Genomic DNA, 20674 nt, shown 5'->3' with positions numbered 1-20674 from the left:
GTTGCCGCAGAGCGCGCTCCTGGCTGGTTGTTCTCAGCTTGGGCTCGTGTAGGCGGCTACACTCGGCGATTCGCCAAGTGAATTGTTCGCAGAGATTGGTTCTCCGCGAGCGAGTCCTGACCTCGTAGACCATTGGTGTCTGCGGGGGTGTCCTGAATTTCGTTTGAAGGTAAAGATTGACGAAAGTTGTACTTTTGGTTTTGTCACATCTGCACTCTGAAAGAGAATTCCAAAGGGAAATACAGGATGTGATAATGCCAGTCTTCTGGTGCAGCAGTTCAGTGGCATGTACAGCTGAGTGGATGAACCATATGGTTCATCTGATTGTGGTCTACTGATTGTGGTTTTTTTTCACTGAAGAAATGCAAAATTTCCTAAATCTACTACTTCATACATTTTTTTTTCCTAGAGTGATTACTTAAACTGCTTAAAGGTGAATGAGTTCTGTTCAAGTTTCAGTGGGCTGTTATGATCTGGTTATTAAAATTATTAGGGAGATGCCCCTGAATTAAGGTGCAAACGAGACCATATGCCAAAGTCAGTAGTCTGGATTTTATGTAACAGTAAATGTGAGGAAGAGAGAGAGAGAAATAGAGAAGGGCGTTGGGGAGGGGGAGAGAAAGAGAGTGACACATTAAGTAGAAAGTATCACCACTGCGTGGATCCCACTGGAAACCGTGAAATCCTCTTCTGGTCTTCTCTGTGGTGAGGTCTCGCAAGACCTAAGACCCCAATGGATTAATGCAGATTTGGGCAAGATGAGACTGCCCAGGTACCTCCCTGGGGTGGGGCAAGTTGGACTTTGTCTCTTGCTAATTTCCAATAATGTAAAATCTTGAGCACCAGTTTTTTGAGTCTGCCTTGAATTGGGTTCTGGATTTTCAGGTGTTACATGGCATGCCATGCAGTCATCTGGTGCAAGGCCTCAGGCATGGGTCTGGGGGCACTTTGGAGGTCTTTGATGGGTTATGACACCCCCTGAGCTGCCCCTCACGGGAATGTCCCCTGGATGTGACCTTCTGGGGGTGGGGGGTTTTAGAGCTGAGCCAGTTTGTGTGAGGGAGGATGGGTGTCCGCTGCCTCTTACCAGAGGTTACACTGCACACCCAAAATTTCCTCCTTCCCCTCTGTTGATGGGAGGTTTGTGTGCAAACCTGGCTTCAGCAGATGAGTCTGTGGCTATGACTTGCCCAGCCTGCAGGCAGACAGAGCTGATTTTCAGGACAGCTGCTGGGTTTGGCTTTATTGTGGATACATTTTTCTCCCTTAGCCTTGTTCCCTTCTCTCCAAACCTGAGGTAACAGGACAATAGTGTCACTTTTATTTTATCTCAAGTTCCCTTAGGTGGCTTAACTCACAGTCCCAAGTTCCAGTCAGGAGGCATTTTCAGGGAGGGGTGGGCTTCAGTGGTTGCAGCTTCTTTATACAGTTTTGTCACAATGGGCAAAAAGTCCTTCATAACAATATTTAAGCCATTAGCCATAACATTCCAGTCTCTCACAAGTCCTGTGAGGAGCAGCTGAGAGAGCAGCGGTGGTTTAGCCTAAAGAAGAGGAGGTCCACTCAAGCTATTTTAAAGTAATATTTAAGCTACAGCTTTGTCTGTTCTAACTATTATTAATGTTCAGATTTTTAGCTCCAGGTTTCAGTATGATCCATCTTTGAATTGCACAAGGTAGCCATATAGTTCAAATAAAGTCCAACTAGAGGCATAACAATACTAGCTATTATGCCAAACAAGCACTCAGCTACTTTCAAATCATATAAAATTTTTAGCACCAGTATATGCCTTGAATCTGCCATGAATTGGGTTCTGGATTTTCAGAGTTCCATTGTTGCTCCTTCCAGTTTTGTTGAGTCATTGTCGCTCACCTGTAACATCCTCCCTTGAAAATGGCATCTGGATTGCCAAGAAAGACACCGACATCTCGTCTTTTGTCCAGGGAGAAGCTGAAATCTATTACTGTAAGTACCCACTGGGGCTGTGTTAAGGCTGGAAACTCCCCTCGTGTCCCTCCTCTCCCCGCCCCTGTTGTCAGCAGCCTGTGAAGCTGCAGACCCCCTCCCCACCTCTTTGTGCCGTGCTCCTGGCCCTCGGTGGGGGCTGTCCTGGTGCAGTAGGGAACGCTGTGTGATGTTTCAGGGACAGTCCAGCATCCTGCCTGGCTGTGCCACCGGAGCCAAGTGAAACCAATGTGCAGCTGAAGCCCTGAGCATGTGTTCTGTCCCTTTCCCTTTGCCACAGCAATTCCTTCTGCCAGGCTGGGCACTCACCTGTGCTGCTCTGACCAACCTGCCCTTGGGCACCCGGGCACGTGGCGGGGGAAAGCTCCAACTCTGCCCAAAGCCTTGAGAGACACGGCTGGTCCCAGCTGGAAGAGCTTCCCAGCCAGCTGTTCTCTCTCATCTCCTGTGTGGGCGCAGATCCAGCCCTGCAGGCAGCACTGGAGCCAGGGCCACAAATGTCCCTTGGCCGTCTGGAGCTCACTTGACTGAAGATGCCCCACTGCTGAGGCTCTCTCCAGGAGATCCCTCTGTTTTCTTCTGTGGAGGGGCCTGTGAGCCCAGAGAGAGAAAACAAATGCTAATGAACAGAGAGGAGGAAAACTTGGGCACGTTCCTGTGCACCTCACTCTTGGTACAGTGTTCCTTTCTTGCTTCTCTTGGACTCACCCAGCAGTGCTATCTCCTCGCTGTGAGCTTTGAGTGTTGTGCACGGACGGAGTTAGGGGAGTTCTGAGAGCTCCTCCCCACTCTCTGAAAAGGTCACTGCCTCAATCCAATGAAACTAAAGAGGAAACAAATGCCCAAAGAGCAGAAATCCCCAAGCATGTCACATCAAATCACGAAGAAGCTAATGGGACAGAGCCATGTGGCTGGAGTATGTGTATTCTACTTTGTATTATTAATTTACTGATGCTAACTATTTCAGCAGGAAAATTCCAGGGCTTCCAGGGCTGTCCTAGTGGTTGTGAGCACAAATTATTCACCAGTGCTACTCGTTCAAGAAAAGCCTTTCTGAACAAGAGCATCTCTGAGGCTCCAGCTGGTGTATTTTTGCCTTTCAGCTGCTTCCCTCGAAGTTCTTGATGGAGAAGTTTGTCAGCAGGAAGGCCAGCACTGGGGGGAGTATTCTGCCCAGAACTGGCCCACCTCCAGACATGAGAGAGCCTCATCAAAAGGTAGCCTTTTCCTTTCTGTTTGAAGTTTGAGGAGGGTGTGTGCTTGTGACAGGCTTGCCTCCAGCAAAATACCTCAGCGTCCAGGTCCTGTTGTCATAGCAAACTGCTGGTAGTGGTGGACTGGGAGTCCTGATCTGCACTAAGCCAACACAAATAACCTCTGCTGAAGCTGCTGGGGTGTGCTGGAGTGTAGCTGCCATTGCTCATGGGAGGAAGGCTGGGGACACAAAGGCACAAAATTGCCATTTGCCATTCTCCTGCTGAAATAGCCACCTCTTGCTTTGGTGTGGTCACAGGATTCCCTCTAGAGCGGCAGCGCTGGCCTTTGAAGACCACTTCAGATTTAACAAAACAAATTGCATGAATGCTTTGGGTTGGAACAATGTGTTGGGACCCTGAAGGGGTGTTAAGATTTTGCAGGCTGCCAGATGTACAGGGGACTTGCCCTGGGCAGAGGGGAATGGAATGGATTTATCTAGATCAGTGCCTACGTAGAGGTGTGTTTAAAGCTGCTTTTCTGGCAGGACTGGCTCAGTATAAAGCACAGTCCAAAGGGGTGGGTGACCGAGGTGGGCTGTTGAGCAGGAAATCGGCAGCAAGAGACATGTAACACACTGGTTAAGGATTGCCCTGGAGAGGGGCATTGGGAACACCTCGGGGAAGGGCATAACAAAGGGACAGGGTGCTGCAGCCACACCCTTCAGCAGACTGTGCCTCCCGGGAAGTCACACAGGAGACCTGCTTGTGTCGCTGGAGTGACAGCAGTGTGGCGGGAGAAGGCAGACAAAGCAGGGGAGCGTTTTCTCAAAGCAATGTCTCTGCTCCGGAAGCACTTGCCATTGTTGTGTCATTCCAGACGTGCCTCTACAATGGTATTAAATAAGATAGCAATAATTACAAGAAAGCACCCATTTAAAGCACATGGAAAAAGGAGATACCAACTCTACTTTTACCCAAGTTGCTGAGAAAGCCGCTGAACCTTATCCTCATTCAGCATTCACCTCATTTGTCTTTTTATTTTCACCTCATTTGACTTTTTATTCTTGTCTTTCCCTCTGTTTGAATTGCACTATCTTTTGAGTACAATTAAAGGAGACAAAATTATCGAAGCAAAAGAAAACTGTTTATTAGTAACGATTCAGCTGAGCCGGGCGTGTCTCCCTCCCCCTAGAGACAAGCAAACACACCCTCGGAGAAAACGGCAATCTTTCTGTCCCCTCTATACCCGGCTGGGGCAGTCCCTGTCCCCTTTCCTATTGGATGGGTACTCAGGAACTTGGGTTCTCTACTGACCACCAACTTTTCTGTCCCCTCCCCTCTCATCTTGCTTCCTTTTGGTCAGGTCTTCAACCCCATCCTCCTCACTGCGACACCCAACAAACCAACCTGAACAAATCCCAACCACAAACAACACATAGAACCAGCAAATTCCATTCTTTTGCTTAATAACCTTTTGGCTTTAGGAAAATATCACCTCATCTCTCACACCTTCTCTGGTACTGTTCTCTTCTTAGTGATGTCTAAGTTCTAGAGCAAAAAAGATATTTGTAGTTGTGTGGGCCTTGGTTTCCCTGTCTCAGAGTTAAGGACATCCCAAAAGTGTTTCCCATGGAGTCTCCTGTAAATCTGTGGGTTTTTCTTACTCCATGAGTGCCCCAGGGCTCTGTGACCACATGGGCACAGGGCTGTGCTTAAGGTAATTGCTGCCTGGCATTCTGGAGAAGGAAACCAGGAGAAATACATGCCAGAAGAGCAGCTTGCCTTGAACCTGCTCTGTGTGGCCCAGCAGCTCTTGATCAGCTCAGAGCAGAGGTAGGTGAGCTATTGTTTGCCCAGTATGGGCTGGGCAGATGTGCTCACCCCGAGCCTGTACTTCACTGGGGATCAGTGTAAGATTGTCCTTCATGAACCTTCCTCCCAGCAGCTGAACCTCCCTGCTCTCTCTTTCCTCTCCAGCTGCCATCAACTCCCCTGAAACAGAACTTGTTTCAGATTTCCCCACCAGAGGTGGTATTTCAGAACTTCGTCGCCCATGAGGTCTCTGAAATGGTGCTGTCTATCATGAATAAGGACAAGGTAAGTGCTGGGACATGAAGCTTTAACACTGTGCTGGAAGAGGAGAGTGGTGTAATTCCCATAGTGTACAGCAAAGCAAGTTATCTGCTGCAGCACATGCAGAAGAAAATGTCTCAGCACCTTTGTTCTGCAAGATGGTGGAAATCTTCCTGTGCTGGGAATTGTCCGCTGATTTTGGCCATGCGTTGATGGTATCTATCCCAAAGGAGTTTCCTTCTCTTGAAAGCTCTGGATTGATAGGAATGTTGAGGGCTGTACAGTTCTTACCTTCTCTCATGCTTTGCCTTGAGTCTGTACCACCTCCTGTGTCTCCTTACATAAACTTGGCTCCTAAAATTGGTAGGAATCTCTGCTTCTCTCAGCCTGTTTGTCTTCCTTTATGCAGCTCACAGTCAAAGCTCAGGGGCTGAGCCTTCTCCACTTTATGCTGGAATCATTTATCATTAATGGCTTTGGCACTGCAGGAAATGTGTTCTGAAACTGCCCTGGAATCAGATTGATGTAGTAGAAGCAGCAGGAGGCCTTTAGGTGCCACTTCAGACTCCTGCTGAACTTCATCCAGCTCTGCTCAGGTTTTCCAAAAGCAGCATGGTGCTCTGCTTTTCCTTTGGAGAACCACAGCACATCCAAAGCCGTGTGCTCCTGGAGGTTTTCATGTTCACTTGAAGAACTTGTGATTGTTTTGCAGTTTGCCAAGAGAGTTGAGAGGGAAAAAGTTGAGAAATGTCAGCAGTTGTGTTCCACTGTAAAGAGGAAAACTGAGACCCTTTGAATTTCAGTCAGGGAAACGTTTTCTCAAATGAGGCCTGTGCCAAGAGTGGGCTGGTGGGAAGAGTCAGGAGGGAGTCAAAAGCATCTGGTTTAGACTTTTGGAGAGCATTTTGGTGCTCAGGGGTTGATATCTGTGTGCTAGAAAATGCATGTTTGCTGTGTCTGTGTATCCCAGAGGGCAGAACCTGGCCTGCTGGCTGCAGGCGGGAATGCCCAGCAGCCCAGCTTGCCTGCACAGGCAGCAAGAACCCCTGGAGAGCCAAGATTGGCTTTTAATACTGAAACCACACTGTGAGTCAATGCTGGTCATGTTTCTCCAGGCAGAAAACGCCTTCAAAGCCCACAGTCGATAGGCACAGCCTGTCTGTGTTTCCGTCACTTTTGGCAAGCTGATTGCTCTCATGGTTTTATGATTCTTCCTTGCTGCTTTACTGCCCATTTAAATTCTCTTTGTCATCTCCTTGTTTTAGGGATTGTCTTGCTGTGTTCCTTCGTTTGCTTTTATTCCCAGTAAGGCCACAGTGTTTGGTCTCCTCTCTTGCTGGTCTCTCTGCCTGTCTGTATCCCCAGAACGTCCCTACCCAAACCTGATCTGCTAGAAGGGAATTTCTTCCTTCTCCCAGGATAACGTGCTGTTTTGCTTTCAGGCAGCACATTCCCCCTCTGGAACACGACTACTGCATGGCTGTGTGCTGGCAGAAGCCAGCAGGTTTTTTGGCCTTGTCGAATATGTAGATGACTTGGTTCAGGTGCTCTTGTCTCCATCCTGATCATGCTGACCTGCTTGGCCCTTCCTTCCCACCAGGCACTGCCCTACTGCCCCAATGCTGGCCAAAATGCTGGACCCAGACAGAAGGGATTCAAGTTCACCCTTGGGAATTATGTGCCTGTACCTCCACAGCTGAAAGTGCTTTGGAAAGGGGTCAAGGAGGGATGTCACCAGGGCACGGACAGGTCTCCTCTCGTCCTGTTTCCACAAGTGGCAAAATCATCATTTTATGTCTTTCCCGCAGTTTCCTCAGGTGGTGAAGGTCTCCATGGAGAGGTCACCTTATTTCCAGCTCGTGTGCCCCAACAATGCGTACCGTGTCACGACGCCGCGTGTGCCTGTCCACGTGCGCATCCGCTTCACCCCTGACGAGAACACGGTGAGACTGGAGGAGCCCAAACACAGAAATATCTCCAAAGGCACTGTTCCCTGCACCCTGGCTACAGCCCATTCCATGCTGTAAGCTTGGTGCCAGGCTGTGGGCAGGCAGCTTGCAGCCAGTCACACCTCGGCATGTGCACTGCACCCAGGCCTGACAGGCTCTGCTTCCCCTCCCTACACATTCCTGAGCATTCCCAAGGGAAGATGCACAGGGAGCAGTATGAAAATGACAAAGAGGTGTTGACAGATATTTGGCCATCTCTAGGTACAGTGAAAGGAGCTTAATTATTATGGAAAATACCAGAGGAATTAAGAGGTCAGAGAGCTTTCCTTCTTCCTGACTGGCAACAGCTTCCCTGCCTCAGCCTGGGCTGGAGCAAAGACGGTGCTTTTTCACACCCTCTGTTCTCCAGCCTTGCAGCTGTGCTGGCCCAGAGCACAACTGACCGTGATACAGCTGCAGGGCCAGGGCAGAGGATGTGCTGTGCCCGGGAGCCCAGCCTGGCACAGGCACACTGGGCTCTAGGTGCCCTTAGTCAGCAGGAGGTTGGTGAGCTGCAGGGGACTTGGACACCTGCCTGAAAGAGCTTGTATAGGGCAGGTACAACCTGCAGGCAGAGCTGTGAGCCCAGAGCAGTGACACTGCTGTGGCTCTGTCTTCATGCCTGTCACTGTGGTGGCTCTGTCAACTGGCACCCATTCCATGCCAAACCTGCTTTTATGGGGAGGTTTGAACACCAGTGCTGGGGCCCTGGCAAGTCTGATCTCAGTGCTGTGATCCAGAGGCTTGTTCATACAACAGGGTTTAGGACATGGCATGGAAGGGAGGAAGCCTTGCAGGGAGACAGAGAGGCAACAGCATCCTGCTACCTCTTAGCACTGTTCTCCTGACTTGGTTGGAGAGGCAAAGTTAGAGGGGAGTTCCGAGTGAACTGATGTTTCTACACCAGGCCAGAGGTGCAGGAGCTCTTTGGGTGCAGCTGTTTTCTCATCTTCCAATCTTCCTTTTGCTGCTTAGAGTCAGTTTAACACTTTTTCCTATTCTCAAACAGAAGGAATAGAAACCTGAAGAGGAATGTCCTGTGTTCCCTAGCTCCATGTTCCTTAGAAGGGATTTAGGAATTATTTAAAATTATTAAAATTTAGAGTAAAAATTATGGTGGCCTAGGGTAGTTCTCTGTATGACCCAAGTGACACAAGAGCTTAATGCCACAGAGATAGGTTTTGCAAAGTGCACTGGTGCCTTTAAAATGTGACGTTTTAGTAGAACTTAGTGTTCATTTTAGGGTGGAATAGGTAAATGGATGCTCTTGAATGGTTATCAGAAACGGTTTTTTTTCTTCTGCTATGGGGATGGCACTAAATGTCCTGTGCTGAGCTAGTTTCTTTTCCTGCAGGATTATGTCCATGAGCTCATCTGCATCACTGCAAGGGAAAGGATAGTTGTGCCAATTCGGGCTATTGGTGCCAAAGCTATCCTGGACTTCCCTGACCAGCTGGACTTCTCCAAGTGTCCCGTCAAGTACAGCAGCCAGCAGACTCTGGTGGTTCGCAATGTCAGTCACCGGGCAGCTCGTTACCAGCTGAGCACCCAGAGGTGAGGCAGACCAAAACACCTTTGGGTGATAACAGGGCTGGGAAAGAGCAACAAAGGAACCAGAGTATTGCAGCTGCTGCCCTGCAGCCCTGGCTGGAAATGGGCAGGACCTGTGGGGTTTGCTGTTGGTTCTCATGTTTTAAGCAGGATGCAGCCTTTGAGCTTTCTCTGTCCCAGATTTCCTGGAGGGTGCTGGAACATCTTAGTAGCTGGCTTGCACCCTCCTGAGCACAAACAGCTTCTGAAATGCTTACTCAGCACTGTCAGCCAAATAGAGCCATTCTCTGGGAGGCCACAAGCACGTGGCTTTCCAGTGGTCCCTGCATCAGATGCCCAACATGAGCTGTGCTGCAGGCAGACGGTGCACTTCCTGTTACTTAAAGCTGACCTGATTTCCCTTGTCAGCTGAGGGCATCGTGTTCCATGATAAACCTTTGAAAGCCAGTTTACAATTTCAAACAGACTATTTAAATCTCTGAATAAGGTTGTGCCCCCTTTCATTGAGATTTCTTTTTAAATACTCTGCAGTTCCTCTGTTTCTGCTCTGCTGGGTTTTTTTTTGTTGGGTTTTTTTTTTTTTTGGTTTTGTTGGGGTTTTTTTGGGGGGGTTTTTTTGGGTTTTTTTGGGGCGTTTTTTTTGGTTTTTTTTTTGTATTAGATGTTTGCCAGAAGATCATGAATTCTTCATTGGGAACTTTCATGCAGGCTGAGCTCCTCTAATGCCTGGCAATATACCACATGCCCATAGCTACATGCACAGGTGTATAGGAAATAGGAGACATTAGGGAATATGTGAAAAGCAATTGGGCTGATTTAGAAGATAAAAGTATAGAGTAACTTTTGCTGGAGGGGACCTCTGGAAATCATCTGAGACACACTGCTCAAAGCAAGACCAGTGTCTATGGATCAAGGTGCCATTGGGAGATCTGGACCTGTCTTTAGATGCCATACAAGGAAACAAACATACAAATGGACCTAGTTAAAAAGCAGAAGAAAACAACCTATTAAAACCCCCTCCATACCTTGCCTTTTTCTGCCTGTTGGATACAGCAGTGATTCACTGAAAGGGCAGATCTAACAGGATGGGAATTACCTTAAGAAACAGGTCACAATTTACAGATAAAAGGCCAAAATTTAGCCTGCCAGCCCCATCTCTTGGCAGTGGTTTTCATTTGGTTATTACAGTGTCAGGGATGTCTCCTTCACAGCTCTTCTATCTGTGGGCTCAGGGAACAGCTTAGTGGTGTTGGCTGAAATTCAGAGGATTTAAGTTCAGCTGTAGAGCTTGCGTCCTTGGGTCTTGGGGAGCCAGGTCTGTGGGAGAGATGACTGCTACAGCAATAACATAGGAGTCTGCTGGTTACAGCCCAGGGATGTAGAAGATGCAGGGGCTGATTTGCAGTCAGTTTTTCAGTCCTGACGACTGAGTCCTGAACTTGGCTGGATCCTCTTCTCCTGATAATTTGAAAATAAGAAGACACCTTCTTTCTCAGGCAACCCTGAAGTCACCCTCAGGAGTGTTATTCCCATCCTGCCATCTGAGGGCAGGAGCATGTAACATGGGGCAGCAGTGGGAATGGAATGGAATGGAATGGAATGGAATGGAATGGAATGGAATGGAATGCTGAAGAGTGGCCAGGGATTCCCTTAACTGGCAGCTTCTCTGTTCTGATGAAATTTCTGGCAAAAGAATAGGAAAAAAATCCTGTGCCTTGCCCACACCAGGCACTGATCGCCCCAAGCCCCAGCAGAGACCTGCAGCAGTCCTGGCATCCCCGGGGCAGATGCAGGAGCACGTACACTAATCTGGCTCTGGGGCTGGTGGGGCTTTGTCTTTCCTCCCCTCTCTCCAAAGTCTCACGTCCAACACAAAAACATTGCTGGCCCAAGACTTCTCCATCAGCCAGTAGTGATGTTCCCACTAGTGGTAATGGGAACAGGTCAGGCCCATAATTGCAGCAATAGGTCCTTAATGAGCTGAACCTGAAGCAAGTTCATCAACTGTCAGTACTGACATGAATAAAGTTCAGCTTGCCAGATATTCTCTTTATTTTTGTGTGGCGATGCATTCATCACCAAACTCCTCAGAACACACTTTTAAGTGACAAATTGGCCACCAGCAAAGCACCGAGGCCAGGAACTTTTGTTTCCTCAGTGGGGCTGTAGAAGAGCACAAAGCTCAGCAGCTGCTGGGCAGAAGCACATTTCCCCTGAGCTGTCCCTGAGCATCAAAGCATGGAGTCTTGTGTTTGTCAGGCAAGAGCTCTTTAGCTGGTGACCAATCCTAATTGCTCCTGTTAAATCCAAAATGTACCAACACATTTGCATAATTATTTGCAATTATATAACACATTGCACAGAGTTCCTCTGCTGGGCAAAGAGTTACCAGCCTGCATGGCAACCCAGAGTCCCAGACTGCATTGCTGGTAAATACACAGAAGCCTCCTGTTCTGCTTCTTTGATGTGCTCCTGCTAATGGTGATTCATTTAGCTGGGATTGGATCCTTCAGACTGTAAATGGCATCCTCCTCTGTGTTTCCATGTCACTGTGTTTGCACTCTTTTGGAGTTTTGACTGCTCCTTTTCTTAGAGCAGCTTTCATTGAAATGCTGATAAAATGTGCCCTTTTTAGGCTAAAACAGCACGTTTTCAAGGTAAAATAAACCAAAGAACCACACTGCAAATTCAACAGTAATTATTCCTTGGTCTTCAAGGAAAAGCTCCTTCTCCCTGTCTGATTCCAGGCTGTAATCTCACAGGACAGGTAGTGCCCTAACATTTGCATCTCTTGAGATGAGGTTTATAGGCAGCAGGTAAAGAGAAATTCCTGAGGCAGTCAGTGTCAAGTTGTGCATGCAGATAGCTCTGAACCCTTTTCACAAACCATTCGCTGATGGGATTGCTGGCAGTCGGACCCTTGAGTCTCATTGCAGAGGGCTGGATGCAGAGTATGGGGGACATGAAGTAATTTTATCCCACAGGATCTTGTGAGGGCTGGATCTGCTCAGAAGTGGGTCAGTGGCTGTTTCTGATGCTGTCTGTTCTGTCTGTCTTCTGTTGACCGTGGTTGGTTTGCTCCCTGCTTGCCCAAGTGAGCTGAAGTGAGCTGCACTGCAGAAGGAATCTCATGCCCAGGTGTCCCCCCGAGTCCTGATCCCTCTCTCTGTGTTGCAGTCCTTTCTTCGTGGCTCCGGCCAAGGGAACTCTGGGCGCTGGTGACAGCATGCGGGTGACAGTGGGATTTCACCCGCTGACGAATGGTGATCATTCCGGGTCCCTGTGCTGCAACATCGGTGAGTGCTGGGCCCTGCACGGGGCACAGGACAGTTCTGCACCATCACTCCCTGTTGTCCCACCCCCCTCCATTCCCTCTAGAGGTCCCTCCCCTGTTCAGTTTTACCCCCGAGAAAACTGAGAACTCCTTGGTGTTTAGGGGGTTGATAAAGTGGATCCTCTCTAACAGGGAATTATTGGACTCCTGTTTTGCTGGGAGTTGCTGGGTGGAGGAAGGAGGATCCCTGATTCTCCACTACCATGTGGCTATGCCTGGGTGAAGTTTTATTTTATTCCTGGGCAGTGCTGTATGTGAGGTGTGAGGTTTCCATCAGACTCTCTCCAATGCAATGTGTTTCTTGCACACCTCTGTCCCATATGCTGCTTCTCCCTTGGCTTGTCACAGACCCTTTTTCTTGTTGCCCTCTACACATATATGTAGTTTCTGTCTAATAACATTTTCAGGCCGTCGAGTTCCTGTTTGGTGACAAATCAAGACAAAATTTTCCTTGTCCCCATTTCCGAAGCCGTTCACGCTGTTGCAAACCTCTCACATCTATCTCCCATTTGATTTCTAGACTGAGGAATCCCATTCAGTCTTCATATAGAAGCTGCTCTGTACTTACTAATCTTTCAGTTTCCCCTTTTTTATTTAATTTGCAATGCTCCAGCTTGGTTTTTGAGATCAGAACGATATAAAATATTTCAAGACTGATGTGGCTGTGAGTTTGGACAGGAAGATGATGATGATTTTCATGGTGTTCATTTTGTAGTGGTTTGTCGTATTACAGAGCCAGGCTGGTTTCCTCACCTGTGTCCCCTCCTGCTGTGGGCTGTCACTTAATTTGTTCCTCTGGGTCTCCTTTTTCTGCCCACATGCCCCCAGGCATATTTGCTTGTCAGCAATAAGGGATCCAAGGGATCAGGAGAGACATGAGTCTTGTGGGATGCCCAGGGGAGACCCTGGGCAAGCCAAGACTGAACAGGGCTCCTCAGCGTCACCTGAAGGACTTTGATGCAGAAATCCCTGAGTGACCCACTCCCTGATCTGAGTGAGTCACTGGAGCACATTGACAAATCTCACTGTATATACTGTCACCTTGGGGCCAAATCTGTACACACACACTCAGAAATAAGGTGTTTAAGGAGCTGCCCAGGACATCTTCACGCTGTACACCCAGAGCTGTCAGGATGTGATAAGTGTACTGATCCATGGAACTGCTCATTCAGCTACAACCTTCTTCTGTGACCTGCGGTTTGCTCTGTTCCTTGTGCTTCCATCAGCCAGTGAGCTGAGTAAAGACTCCTCTTTGCTTTGTTCCAGGTGAAGAAAGTATCCACACAAACCTCCATGGAGAAGCTGTAGATCTCAACATTGGGTTGAGCACAAATTCCGTGGAGGTGGAGAAGACTTTCATCACCATGTCAAACCACACAACCATGTTCATCAAAAACAGGAGTAACATCACAGCCCACTTCCAGTGGAAGACTTTTCCTACTGAGGAAGACGAGAATGAAGTGAAGAGGAGGTTGGTTTGAAAGATGCATTTCAGTGAGATACATGGCCCGAGACACAAACTGACATGTGGCCTCAGGGGGGTGTTGGTGCTTTTGAATGGTTTAGGCCAAGTAAACCATCCCTGGCACTAGGGTGTGTGTCCCTGGGTTTCAGGAGCTCAGCACTTAGCATTCCAGTTCCATTTATACTCCAACCATGGCATTTTGGGAAGGAAAGGTTGGTTGCAATGACTGGATTTCCTCAAGTTCTAATTGGGCTTTTGCCTCTCTAATCATCTTCCTCCATGACCTGGCAACATCCTTAAACAGTTCCTGAGTTGCTAGCCCCTCTTTCCAAAGGTGATACACCCTCTTTTTTCCCCCCTTAGTTCCTTCAAGAGCTCCTTGCCCATCCAAGCTGCTTGTCTTCCCCGTCAGCTCACCTTTCAGCACACAGGGACAGTTTGTTCCTGTACCTTCAAGACTTCTTTCTTGAAGTATATCCATCCTTCCTGGACCCCTTGTTTTTAAGTGCTGTTTCCCAAAGTACTCTCCAAATCAGTCTCTTGAACAGGCCAAATCTGCCTTCCAGAAGTCCAGAGTGGAAGTTTTGTTGATGCCCCTCCTTGTTTCACCAAATATTGAGAACTCTTATTATTTCACGATCACTGTACCCCAGACAGTGGTGAACAGATGAAGTTCATTTAGTTATTAGGAAATCCCCTTGTGATATCCAGTACCTGGATCCCAGGGAGGCAGCACACTTCTCTGTGGAATGGATCCAGTTGATCTACAGGGCCCTCAGCTCCCCTTAGAAGGGAGTCACCTACTACCACTACCCTTCTTTTCTTCTTAATACTTGAGGCTGTAATCTGTCTGACAGACCAAGTGCAGCTGGGAGACTCTCCAGACAGAATTTTTTCTTTAGTGTCATCTGCCAGACCCTGTGGATCCAGGGCCACATACCATATTCTGTCAGGGCACCTGGGTAGGTGATGGGCATCAGGAAGGAATTTTATTACCTCCCCAGCAGAGACCCATTTCCATTCGCCTTGACCTGTCTCTTAGGTCTCCTCCTCCTGCCTGATCCCAAGAAGGGCAGGACTCCTCTGGCTCCTGCTGAGCTTCTCTCAGGGTTGGACAGGTGTAACTCCACCAGGTTATTTCTGTTTCACTCTCCCTAATGCTCCTCAGCCTTTCCACTTCTTCCTTAAGCTCTGCCACCAGACAGAGCAGATCATTCACCTGCTGACACCACACACAGGTGTCTTTCACACTGTCGTCTGATATTAACACCAGGCTCAGACCCTCCCTGCAGCCAGGGGCCTGGACAGCTGCGTCCTTCCTGTGGGGTTCTGTTTGAGTTAGTGCACTCCTGCTGGCAGCAGCAGCAGCAGCAGCAATGGCTTTTCATCATTTGTAAACCATTGCTGGGAAAAAAAAAACCCAAAAAAAAAAGAAAGAAAGAAAAAAAAACCCAGAAAGAAAGAAAAAAAAAAAAAAAAGGCAAGCGCCAAAGGCAACCAGCCAAAAGACACAACCCACTATCCAAGGAGGGTGGGTGGCTGCACGCTTTCTGCTCAGCCTGCTTGCGTGAACTGCCACGCAAAAACTGAAAAACGCTGGGCCAAAACTGCTGTGGCAAGCCCCTGGTTGCTGCGGGCCAGGTCGCTCGCACTCCCCAGAGCCATTTCGCATTGCCTGCAAAGGACCAGGAGATCAACCCTTGCCCTCTTGAATGGCTGGCAAGAGGGTCCTTTAGTGCCCTGGGCTTCTTGGTTTTCCACTGTTCTCTATTGTATTAAAATACAAGTCCTCCGGGCTTCACCCGGGTGCCCAGCCTGTCCGGGGGAAAACCCTCAGAGGACGGGTCCGCGGGGAGGAGGTGGCGGGACCCGGATAGCTCCACCGTAAGGACGAGAGGGCTCCGAAGTGGCTTTATTCCTAGAGGCTTTATTTCAGGAGCGTCGCAGGAACAGGGGGGTGAAACGAGGAACACGAACTCTCCAGAAGGGAGCGAAGTCCGGGAGCCCCGAGGAAAGACGGGGCTGGTATTAAGGGCAAAGAAGTGGGTGTAGTTAGGGTACAAAACAGCCAACGGGTAAAGGGGGGGAGACAGAGTGGGGTGACATACAGAGAACCAATCGGGGTACAGAGGAGGAGTGGTATTCTAACAGGAGCCAATGGGGGTAACGGAATAACTGAACCTTCTGGAACTGGGGAGTATGCTAAACATTGATGGACAGCTCTTCTGGGGCGGAGAGCAGCAGTTGATTGGCAACCTTTTCTAAACTGTTGCTGCCTCCCAAGGGAGAGCAGGAACCCCTCCCACACTCTATCTCCTTATAGAGTGTCTGACTTCCATACAAGCTCTGTGTGTTAAAAGAAAATCCTTTTCTGGCTACTTCCCTGGGCTGTTTATTTCCATTTTTTTTCCACTTGCCTGCCTCAGCCTGGACCCCAGATGATCCACTTTCCCCTCAGAAGCAACTAGGTTTCCCCAAAGTAAACTTCAACCTGGTTTTGGTTTTGTGGGGTTTCTTCCAATTACATCTGTTTTCATGCCGGTTTGGTGTCCTCGACTGTCACCAGGACATTTTGTTCTTCCTTACTTCCAGTCTTAGGGATGGTTTTAGCTCCAAGGCCACTGTCCTGCTGTCATGTCAGAGAAGCTTTTGAGATCTCAGAGCAGAGAGGACTTTTTATGGGAGGAGATAGTGCAGGACCCTTTCCCTCTCAGGACATTCTACTACCATGCACTGGGATGGGACCAAAAAAGATCTGAATCATGAAAAGGCCTCTCTGGGAGTTTGCTGTCTCCCTCTGGCACAACAAAGTCCCTTCCCCTCTCAGAGCCTCTGTTTTCATGCATATTGCATATAAAACCTTGAATGTCACTGAAGGGATGCGGTGCCAGAATTCATCAATTTCCTTTGGAGTTGCCCTGGGATGCTCTTGTGAAAGGCAGAGTAGGGAACAGGGCAGATCCAAAATGGAAGAAACAAAGAGTGATGCTGGTAACATGTAGCTGCAGCCCAGCTTCATCTCCCCTTCCCAGGGAAGTCCTGCTCTGTGATCTTTATCTGCCTCCCCCAGGCAGCTCAGTGGTAGGAAAAGCCACTTGAAGTGCCTGGTGGATTCTCCGTCAGTTTTGGCAGAGGCTTTGAGCCAGGAGGTTCTCTTGAGGGCTGCTGTCTTTGGAAACGTCTCCTGAGCTTGCAAGTGTGGAGTAAAACTACCTGCTGTGCCAGTGAACAGCAAGTTATCCTCTGATCCATGTGGGACCCCCATGGCTTGGGGTCAGCCCTTGCTGGGGAGCTGCTGCTGCTCCTCCCCAAGTGCTTTGCTCTCCTGCACTCACACTTCCCTCTGCAAATATGTGGTTTATTAAAAGATCTGCTGGCCTTGTGTCTCCCTGTGGCTGCAGGCAGTGTCATTTGCTGCACCTGCCAAGTGAGGTGTGGCTGGAAACCTTAATGGAGGAGAAAGAAATACGGAAGGTGAAGGGCTTTTGTGAAGATCGCATTGCTCTCCTAAGGAACATGGTCCAAGAGGAGGTGGCAAAGGTGCAAGAAGACCCTATGCTGTTCTCCAATGACATTTTTTTCATTGAGCCAGTGGTAAGTGATAGCTGAGAACCCCATTTTCCTCCTCTTCCTCCTCCTCCTCTTCCTCTTTGTTCTCCCACCCACCCTATTCCCACCCCCCTTCCCCCAGATGCAGGCACTCAGCAGATCCTCAGCTGGCTGGATGTGCTGAGAGGGAGGACATGGAGTTTCTGGTGTGGCTGCAGAGCTCCCTGCAGAAAGTATTTCTGCCCTGCAGGCTCAAGGCAGGGCTGGGAGCCTGACAAAGCCGAGCTCTGCTGCCAGGGCTCGAGCTCAAGGGCGCTCCGTGCGTGTCCTTGCAGTGTCCACAGGGAGCAGTTATTGTAGGCAGGGGCTCCCCCGACACGTGGTGCCTGGGGTTCAGCAGAGGGTGTTGGAGCTCTGCCAGTTCACATACTGACCTGAAGCTTGCAATGGTTCGCTGGGAAAAGGAGGCCAAATTCAGCCCGAGGTTAATCACAGAAATGCCAATCCCCTCCTGTAAGCACGCTTTGCACTAGTTCCGAGTGTCCCTTCCAGTGTCATCTGAGAGCCTGGACACAAGGCTGGAAGGTTTAAATGGGCCTTACGAGTTCTCCTGCACACACAGACAGAAAACCTTTTCCTTTTCTGTTTGTGCAAGCAAACTGCCACGTCCTCCCACCAACCAGAGCCCTGATTCTGAGTTACTGGCATTGTGAGAGATTATGAATGCCTGGTGTCTGCACAGTGCAAAATCCCTTCTCATCTTGGAGTAAACCCCAGAATAATGCCAATCTCTGCTTTCTTTCAAAACAGGTTAAACTAATATTTTTATTTCCAAGGAAGGGGATCATGTTCTCTCCTTGTGAAGAGCCACAAGTGCACAGTGGCAGTTACATCCCACTGCAGCTGACAGCAGCATGATGTGACCAAGGGCTTGTGTCAGAGCAGTAGGAATATTGTGGAGAGTGGGAGCTGATCAGCTGAGCATTGAGAGCTTCCAGCGGTGTGCTGAGCTGGGTTTGGAGTATTTCCTTGGGCTCCTTGTGTTGTTCACTCATCATTGATGCTCTAAATAAAGGCTTACAGGACTGTGGTTGAAAACAAGAAATATGCAGTTTGAAGAGAAATGTTTTGCTGTCCCTTTCTGTTTTAGGAGGGAGAAATTGAGCCAAATGGTTGGGCTGAAATCAAGGTGACCTTCAAGCCCCTAGAGGCACTGAAGTACCAAAGTATGGCTTACTGCAGCATCTCAGGTACAGCTCCTTTCCCCTGCTTCTCTCACCCTCAGTGCAGCCATGGTGCAAGCCTGAGCCCACTGGGCTCCCTTGTAACTGCTGGGAAGAGTCCCTGGTCAGCAGGGCAGTGCTGGCACACCCCACTGGCCCTGCAGCTTCCAGGGAGTCGCCAGGGCCAGGGCTCAGGGCAGTGCTGGCACATCCCCACTGGCCCTGCAGCTTCCAGGGAGTCTCCCGTGCAAGGCCAGGGCTCAGAATCCTGTGTCTGGGTTACTGATCCCAGAGCAACCCAGGCAGTGCAGGGAGAGGTTTTCATGCCATGGCTTTGCCAGCATTTCCTCAAAGGCCAAAGAGCTAGAGAGCAGAAGAGCTTTAGTGAACAAGCACTAAGCCCCTCTAGAGACCACTGACCTCCAGGATGGGTCCATTTGACATGGCTCCATCATCAGGTGGTAGGAGCTGAGTTAGAAATGGGCTCCCTGACCCTGGATCACCTCCCACTGCCCAGACACCACCAGACCAGAGGTGCCTGAGCCCCACTGAGCCCAGGGTGTTTGCAGAAGGAGCACCCTTGGCCAGCAGCTGCTTCTGTCCCTGTGTGGGAATTGTCACCTTGCAGCTCAGTCTGTGGAAATAGAACACAATGCTGAGTGCCAGAAGTTGAGGACTTTGGCAACAAAGTCATGTGCTACTGGGTTAGGTAGTTTGGTAATTGGTAAACACTTATGAACTCAGCTCCTACCACTTGATGATGGAGCCATCCTGGAGGTCAGTGGTCTCTAGAGGGGCTTAGTGCTTGTTCACTAAAGCTGTTCTGCTCTGTAGCTCTTTGGCCTTTGAGGAAATGCTGGCAAACCACATAATCATAGTATGTTAAGGATGGAATGGACCTTAAAGATCATCTAGTCCCCTCCCACTAGACCAGGTAGCTCCAAGCCCCATCCAGCCTGGCTTTGAACACTTTCAGGGCTGGAACCTCCAGAACGCCCCTGGGGAATCTGCTCCAGTATCTCACCACCCCCACAGTAAAAAAAATTCTTTCTAATATCTAACCTAAATTTCCTTTCTTTCAATTTATACCCATTACTCCTTGGCCTGTCACTACAGGACATCAGAGATGTTTTTAACTCAGCAGACTGGTGGCTCAAATTGGAAACCAGCCCAAGGAATGGGTTAGAAATTGCAAGTCAGCCCCAAGGGATATCTCCTGAGGGAAGAGAAGGGTCCATATCTTCTCCTGCAGCATCAGGAGCTGGTTGCATCCAGCTCAGAGGCAGGGACTAGCACTGAGGCAGCCTGGAAAATGCAGTGTATCAGAGGGAATTATTGTACTGAAATGGACATCTCTCCCCAGGCCTTGAGAGCAGGCTGCCCCTGTGCCTCAGAGGAGAAGGCCAAGGACCCTTGGTTAAACTCAGCTGTCATACACTGAACCTTGGGAACATTTTTGTCAACACCCGCCATGTATCTGAGGTGAGCAGCAGGGCTTGGGATGGATCCTGATGGCTCCTGAGGCAGCAGCAAGCCTGGTGGACCTGTGGAATTCCTGCCAACCTGGGCAGTTGTGAGCAGGGAATATTTGATGTGCTGGTCAAATCTGGGGGGATCTGAAAGGTGTGTCTGTTGTTCATGAAGCCCCAGTCCCTGCTTTTGGGCAGCCTTCCTTAGGGATCAGCTGGGAGGCTTCCTGCTTCCTTGGCATATGAAAGCAACAGTGGGTGAAAAAGCTGCACGTTCAGAGGCTTTTATGGCAGTGCCAGACACAAGGCACCTTTGTACTGGGCTGTTGAGAAGCAGCTGGAACACACTGGCTGCATTTGCGCTTCAGTCCACTGCAAACAGCTTCCAGTCAAGTGTCTCCTGCTTATTCCTGGAAGTGACAGAAAAGCCATCCAACCTCCTGGCTCAGTGCTGGCCCTTGCAAAGGGCTTGGGAGTTCTTTCCCTTGCTGACCAGTCCCTCACCACACTTTGGCCTTGATGCATCTCTGACTCTGGAAAGATAAAAGTGTTCCTGGGAATAAAGCAAAGGATTTTTCTACCTATTTGCCCCCCCCCCCTCAAAAGCGTCAAGTTTGCAAAAAAAATCAAGAGAAAGCAACTGAAAGAGGTAGAAGATGAGGCACTACATCATGCCAGACACAAGAGCTTGGCTGTGGAAGGGAAAGACCCACTGAGTTTTCTTACCAAAAGATGGTGCTGTCTATACATTTAGATGCTGATGCCTCATTATCAATGTTTTGTTTTCATGGTATGAGAAAAGGTGAATGAGTAGATGGTACTGCTGGAGCTGTGCTAACTGGGGCAGCAGCAGCTCTGTGG

General features: G+C 49.2%; 1 protein-coding gene across 1 annotated transcript in view; it reads left to right on the top strand.

Moving 5' to 3' along the window:
• Positions 1 to 20674, top strand: part of LOC128793746 (hydrocephalus-inducing protein-like) — a 36043-nt gene continuing 15369 nt past the window's right edge. Inside the window, exons 1-11 of the mRNA XM_053953160.1 lie at positions 1 to 169; positions 1849 to 1965; positions 3069 to 3182; positions 5139 to 5258; positions 7043 to 7177; positions 8577 to 8776; positions 11951 to 12069; positions 13374 to 13578; positions 16974 to 17166; positions 18272 to 18371; positions 19708 to 19826. Of these exons, the coding sequence (XP_053809135.1) occupies positions 1894 to 1965; positions 3069 to 3182; positions 5139 to 5258; positions 7043 to 7177; positions 8577 to 8776; positions 11951 to 12069; positions 13374 to 13578; positions 16974 to 17166; positions 18272 to 18371; positions 19708 to 19826 (1377 nt within the window). The 5' untranslated portion in view covers positions 1 to 169; positions 1849 to 1893. The remainder of the gene's footprint in view (positions 170 to 1848; positions 1966 to 3068; positions 3183 to 5138; positions 5259 to 7042; positions 7178 to 8576; positions 8777 to 11950; positions 12070 to 13373; positions 13579 to 16973; positions 17167 to 18271; positions 18372 to 19707; positions 19827 to 20674) is intronic.

This window comes from Vidua chalybeata, chromosome 11 (assembly GCF_026979565.1).
Source record: "Vidua chalybeata isolate OUT-0048 chromosome 11, bVidCha1 merged haplotype, whole genome shotgun sequence".
NCBI classification, from domain to species: Eukaryota; Metazoa; Chordata; class Aves; order Passeriformes; family Viduidae; genus Vidua; species Vidua chalybeata.
The sequence above is the reverse complement of the archived record's forward strand: the minus strand, read 5'-3'. Positions and strand labels throughout refer to the sequence as shown.